This window comes from Echinococcus granulosus (genome assembly GCF_000524195.1).
Source record: "Echinococcus granulosus chromosome Unknown EG_S00077, whole genome shotgun sequence".
Taxonomy (NCBI): Eukaryota; Metazoa; Platyhelminthes; class Cestoda; order Cyclophyllidea; family Taeniidae; genus Echinococcus; species Echinococcus granulosus.
In genome coordinates this window covers 365,198-372,419 of record NW_020170457.1, presented here as the reverse complement: position 1 = coordinate 372,419, position 7,222 = coordinate 365,198, and the positions used below count along the sequence as shown (strand labels likewise).

The window sequence follows — 7,222 nt, the reverse complement described above, 5'->3', positions numbered from 1 at the left end:
CGTTGTATGATACAATTTTAGCTTCACGATAGAATTATCTGCAAATACTGGATTTTAATGGGAGCATTTGAGATTAATCGGATTGTTAATCAATGCATATCAAAGAATTGGAGGTCTCACTCTTGATGGTTACGTAAGAGGAGAAGCAGCCTGCTAAATAATCCAGGGAAATTGCGGAGACCAATTCATGGCTTTTAACGATGAGGATTCTTCCGTTAGTCATACAGACTGTTTGATGTGTGGTTGGATTATCGCCTTGCATACTACTGACTGGTACCATCCTCGCTTTCGTCAACCTCATATTCATCCAGCATACCAATCTTTTCTACCCTTTTCGCATACATTCGGTGTGCACACGTATGTGATCAGACTATTCCGAAAAAGTGACAATAAGACATCACTGTACACATACGTACACATATGAATGCACACATGCACACAAATTCACATAAGCAAACACCGGCGACTTTCCAGAGTTGATACGAACTGTCCATTTAGCTCCTACGATGTCAGCACAAACAAAGAATCCATGAATGAGGATGCTCGAACGCGGCTCAGTCTCAGAGATGTGTATTCAAAGAGGTGAACAATAGGATTGGGAAATTCACTTGGATGTAGTCCAAAAGATCCACTTGACTGGCCTAGACACCGCTTGGCACAAAGTTGTTCAGACAAGCATAGTAATAACTGAATGCGCCAGCCTGCTTGACCACCTTCGATCCTTTCAAGGCAACTGATAGTATTAATGCAAAGCATCGTCATGAACATTCGCGGCTGATACGAAAATGCGAATTACATAGCACACCGTCGTTGCTCCTCCAAACAGATTGACAGACAGGCATGCAAGTATGCAGAAACCACATGGATTGATTAAACGGGAAAGACTGCATAACAGGACAGTCAATGCCGGACGACAACTTATGGGTTAACGATCAGACGCCTAGCTAACATTAAGCACAGAACATCGATTTCACGCAGGTGTGAGCATCCATAATGCGTGCTTCAATTTATGCCAATAGTCCTAATATTTATAGTATATCTTATGGAGGTAGAGACTAGGCTCATGACCAACAGCAATGTCAAACAGGCATAGTCCATAGGAGAATCACTTGTTCACAATCCAGACTATAAAGGATTTGAGATTTAATCAGGGCAACAGAGCACTGGATGCGTGGACAGAGACTCCTAGCTGACTTGTTAGACTGATGACAATAAAACTGGCTTGTGGAGGTAAGTTAACAAGTGTAGACCTGTCAGTCCAACCGACCACCTAAGGTAACAATAATTTTTCAGTAGCAAGCGATTGCTGGCTTTGTACACCAAGCTTGCTCTAGTTTAAAATGGACCCCATGCTTTTGGTCTGTAGTCAGTCTGCTGTAGTCTGTCAAGTATTAGTGGCTGACCGTAAGAGCTTTCATGTACTCTGTTCTCCCGTCCAAAGTAAAACCCTGCTTCTGAATAAATAGGCTGGTGAAGTAGGGTAGACTAGATTATTTGCACAAATGGCTGCAGTACAGCGCGGTACACAGCGACTCTTTTTTTAACGCAACACTGGCTGCCTATACATTAGCACGCTTATAAATATAGATCAATTTGCGATAAAGCAAGATGAGATGTTACTATTAACTGCATCATTTTAGCGAGACCGTGTGACATGAGATCGTGAATCATTGCGTTATTTTACGCATAGATGTGTTAAGTGGGAGCTATTCCAAAGCTTCTTAATTTATGTGAGCTCTTTGAATTGTCGATTGTTAGCTTTTTGGGCATTTTAGACTTCGCCAACAATGCTAAATCCGCAGGTAAATCATAACTGTTGAAATCCGAAGCCTAAAGCAGCGACAAGATCAGCATGACCATGGACAAATTTCCACTGTCTGTTAAATAAGTTCCGTGCATAGTATCGCCTTTGACTTATGTGTCATGATTTTCATGAATTTACTCGCTTTTACATTTGTTTATTCCTTTTTTCTTTACTACGTTGTCGATTGGCACATGCGCTCATTGGCTATCAATCGCTATGCTTTGCCGTCTACAGCATGTGTTTACTTGGCAGCCGGTGATGCTGAAGGTGAGAATGAGAGCGATTTATTTGTCTGCGTTGGTATCACTGCCATGCTTCCGTGTCCGATTGATATGGCGCACAAGAAACCCATCGAATTGTGCTCTTTCCGGTCCCTCCATAATGTAAGTGCAGCCCGCAAATCATTGACTTGTCTTCAAGTCAGAAAGTCTTATTAACTTGATACCCACTTTTCTGCCTCCATTCATCACTTCATTCATCCAAATGTTTCTTCCTTTCTTCCTTTCACCACACAGCGATATCCAAGTGAACAACGTTGCACGACTTTTCTTCACGTCATTAAGGGCTTGTGCTTCAATGAACGTGGACGTGCAGGTCTACATGCTGATGCTTAGTCCAATGTCGTCCACCTAATGGATAGGATGGTAATGTGATGCACCTAGGCAACTAGTGTGCTGATCGATAGGACTCCTTGCAAAGTAGAACACATTTGCAGCCACATGGCGAAACGGACCTATTAAGACAGGGCTCTAGTCTCATAATTCAAATGGTTAGTAGCAATGTGCACAGAGGAGAGGAAGAGGATGAAGGAAAAGATGCAAAGTGATAGAAGGCAGACGTCAAGGAGAACGAGGAGCAGAATGATGTGCAGGAGAAAACATGAAATAAGTTGTTGAGTGAGTATTATGGAGCAGAGATATGTAACGCTTTGTGTGAACATTCATGTTTTATTAACCAATTAATCACAAATGTGTGTCGTAAGCGAAAGCCGTCTCGTCTTATCGCATTCTATCTCATAACTCATCCTTCATATCTTGCAATGCGAATGCGTCTTGGACAAAGCGATGGAGAATGAGGGATGTGGAATCTCAATGAGCCACTTGTCAGAAAGCTAGATGTTTGTGGAACGTGTGCACGACGATTGGAAGATAGTAACCAACTTTGCACATTTGTGTGTAGGCAGGCACTTAGACAGACAGATGATTGGCAGACTTAACAGAAGGTAAGCAGCCAGATGTAAAGAAACTACAAGGAGCTTGGGCGGAAAGGAAGTAAGGTGGAGAATAGAAGAAAGAGATGAAGAAAATAAGATTGATTTGTGGATAGGTTTATAAGTAAAATGGCAGTTAGACAAATAGCGGCTAGGTCGCACCGAAGGAGGTTGAGAAGTGAAAGAAGAAGTATATAAAGGGGACTGTAATACAGAACAGTAGGAGGAGCAATATAGGTGGGCAAATGATTAAAAATAGGTCATCAAATGAATCTGAAAGAAGATAGAAGGTAGGCCTAATTGGGTGATGGAGGGATTGCCAAAGAACGGGTGAATACTCTGACCAACGAACAAGTGTAGTGATGGGCAAATGCATATGAGACGGAAAGGAAACCTTTGACAGAGGCATCCCTAATTACATCTAACTACAGACCCACGTAAGTATGGAGACACGGGCACGTTGAAATGCTGATATTAAAGTAGTGTGGGTGGATGGTATGGGGCATGCGTGAAGAGGTGAGTAGGTACGTGATTAATCGCTGAGTGGCCACCATGAAGGATTGATAACCGACCTGATAAAAGCAAAGAGCACGTGTGTGTTCAGCGTAGGGAAAGAAGTGATGAGTGGTAGGAAGGAATGGAAGAAGAAACCTCTTGTATCCTAGCCATATGGACCGTTGATTTCCTCATTTCATTTGATGTTAGATGCATTCACGTATTCATTTACAGGTCAATTATTTGTTTGCTTTTTCACTGACCTTTAAATTTTAATAAACGATTGACCACATAAAAGGTTCCGGTGGCACACGAGGTGCTCAGGGATGGGCATTGGGGGAAAGGAGGAAGGAAGAAAATATAGATATGTAATTACACAGATTTAGGGTGGGAATGCTATGTAGATTAAAAGATGGATTGGTTACCTCCAAGTTATGTTTATGATCAGAGGAATGGCGGAGAAGGGAATGAGACAAATAAATGTATGCATTTATGCCAGACCAAGGCACATGCACATCGAAGTGCGTGCCCAACTGGAGTGACTGGACTGGCTACAGAAATGAATGACTGGCGAAGTAGTGGACGCAACGGACCACCGAGGCATCAATGAAAGCTGACATTTCATGGGAAATAGCTTCATAAATAAAGGAAATGAGGGCACGGATGTCGGGTTTATTAAACCGGGTGCAGTGGAAGGGTTAGACATTTAGATTGAACTGTGCATACATGTGTGAACAACCACCTGAAAGAATAACTGACCAATCGGTTTGTTAGATGATTGATGGCCTGAATGGACAGGTGAACTTTTAATTATGCTAGATGTCCTTTTAACAGCCCATTTGATTTTTTAGTTTGTTCCACAAATCTTACACCCCCACATCCTCAGCATTTAGATACTATAACCATTCTTCCTCGAATATAACAAGTGTAGAGAAGTGGCTGGTTAAAACACATATTTGACCATATTTATCAAAATCCCCTCTTCAGACTATTACAATTTAAATACCTTCTGACAGGACGACTGAGGCCCGCTCAACTCGAAAGTCATAGCTAATAGTCTTTGGCTCTTCTGCTCCTCCACCTACCTCCATATTCAACCCTGTGCTCCTCACGCCTAGCGGGGCTGGAACATATGCGGATACAGTCCCCTTCTTCAAGTTGTGGTTTTCCCCATGAATAAATTCATATCCTTTTTCTTACTGATCTAGTGATGTTGAAGTTGTATACGACGTTCACGATGCTAAAATTGGAAAATGCAAGGACCCCTCATGAACTGGAGAGATGAAAATTGCCTGTTCCTAGCCAGTGCGACACCTACAAGCAGGCAAACAGGCTAATCCATTTGTGCAACCAGCATCATTTCCCTGAAGTGATACAGTCAAGTAAGGTCCCAACCTGCTCCATTGCTAACAAATTAGTATTTTCATGCTGTCTTTTGGATAGGCCGATGTCAAAGTCGTATCGTTTCGAGTCCAGTCGGCTTAACTTTCCGCAATATGCGCATTGAACGTCTTACTCTCGGGTTACTTAAAAATAACTTATGATCCACAAAAACTTCATTATGTCTGTGGAAGTTAACCCTGTGATACGCTAGGCACTGCAAAGCAAACCATCTCGTCTTGAAAACGACCCTTCCCTATCTATTCATTCTTCGTATTCCATGCAGCACCAGCAAAACTTCCCGCCTTCCTTGGTGCAGTTGCATCAGCCAAGCACTGACCGCAACTGTAATTGGCATCTTCTCGTTGACTTGCATATTTACTGGCATACACACAAGTGGAAGTTTGAGCGTCAGTAAGAGCACGCGTACAAGTACAAGTAAAGTTGTGCTCGTACAAGTTTGCCTGTAAAACCAGTTCATGTCCGCATCGAGTAAATGCTGGCACTGTTGTCCTAATTTAAGCATGCAGAAGCAAATAAACGTCAGTGCACAACGTGCTCTTCTGCATTCACACAGCCCTAACAATGCATTCATTCACTTATTTATTCCTTCATTTCTTTACTCATTCATTCATTTACGCACTTTCATCTCATTCACTCAAGTCCAAGGCTTACCTACCCACTCACTAGCTTAGCTCATCCGGCTAGCTGGCAAACAATCGTAGTTGAAAACAAGATGTCATTCAGCCTCATGCAGAGTGGTTGAGCCAAAATGCCCTCGTATTAGAGTATATGTGCGTTAGAAAATTCAGAAATCAGAGGAATTGCTCATTTGTCATTTGCATGCTCTTCATTTATCGTTTTAGGATATACATTGTTAATGTTCGATTCAGTATTAAGTTCAAGTTAATCGTTGGTATTTTAAGATTAAATAGTCTCTGTTTCCATTTGTTGAGCACACAATTACAACAATTGTTTGAACATCTTTTTAATAGTTTCACTGAAAACAAATCTTGCTTATGTAGATAGATGCCTCTATTTCTTTAAATTCAAGAGAGGCACTAAACCCCTTCCTTTTCCCCAATTGCCCACAATCGCTTTTCATTCTAGCCATTTAAGTGGCGGCGCTTAGATTAGTTGAGTAATTGCAGAGTTTATGACCTTCTGCTGTCGCTCGTGTGCACACTGAATGCAGGACTGCGTCGCTACCTCCATTTTTCTGTTTGTCTAGCAAAAATGTTTTTGTTGTAACATCTACTTGACGTGTTGGCCTATTGCCAATAATTGGAAGCCCACATCCACATTTTGGAAGTGTTTGGACTCACCGAGTGTCTATGTCAAACAACGCTCTTCTATATTTCGCCAGACATTTGATGTCAACAGATGGCAGATTACCTATAAGTGGCGCCAAGTTGATCTAGTCTCTAAGTCAGTTTAGGATATCAATAATTGAAATGGGATTGACCAACCACCTAGCTAAAATAAGGGGCAATTATTTTGCGATAGAGAAAAGTGGCGGTTTGAAATAGTTTAAATTTACTGAGATTCCAAAATATAACGGTATTACATGCTTTATGTGATAATTAGGAGTAACGCAACTTCCACTGTTCCTGTCGTGATGAATGCTGCATTTAAGGAGGTATTTTAACCACTCCAGGATAGACACAGGCTAACCTAGAAAAAAATGAGTGAAGCAGTTAGGAGTGGGCGAGGGAGAATTATACCGCGTTGGCCAAGGTACGCGTCATCTATACGTATGGTGGTAGTTATAAATTGGCATTTGGGTGCATGAGCTTTGATCCCGTCAAGTTGCTGATCACAATAATCAAGCAATAAAAACACCTGAATGTGAATTTCTCCTATGCCAGACAATATGAATAATGTGAAGGCATGACCATTGCACACTAGGCTGCAGCCTGATTGCGGGTTACACAAGATAGTTTAATTTTAACTAAGCCTGGTCTTATAGGAAGTCCTAGCGCATGGTGGTACTGATCAGGCAGGAGAGCATATCGGAGGTGCCAGCTCCGACACTTCCAGGAATGTAATGAATTCAGGCACGAAAACAACATCTAAGGAATGGAATAAAAAGGGGCTTGCTATGTAGTTTTGGATACCTATCAGCAGTAATCACTAAGATTATATCAACCACTTGTCTCGTATATGAAATGAACTCGACACATCTGCTAGTTTGACGATGGCATTTTGTTATCTAAACGTTAAATTTATGGACCGGGGTGTATAAAATCGCTATTACAAATATACACACATAAGTGATGATGGTGAAACAGTTTGGTAAAATTTACTTCCACTACCAATATACAGTCGTGAAA

At 41.6% G+C, this 7,222-nt stretch overlaps 1 protein-coding gene across 1 annotated transcript; it reads left to right on the top strand. All coding sequences in view use genetic code 11, as the record gives it.

Annotated features, from left to right (window-relative positions):
* Positions 1-1,995: 1,995 nt before the first annotated feature.
* EGR_07453 (hypothetical protein) lies at positions 1,996-2,437 on the top strand (the record flags this gene model as incomplete). The annotated part of the gene is made up of 2 exons (XM_024496702.1): positions 1,996-2,187; positions 2,225-2,437. 2 exons carry the CDS (start codon positions 1,996-1,998, stop codon positions 2,435-2,437), a joined length of 405 nt encoding a protein of 134 aa, XP_024348908.1.
* Between the last annotated feature and the right edge of the window lie 4,785 nt (positions 2,438-7,222).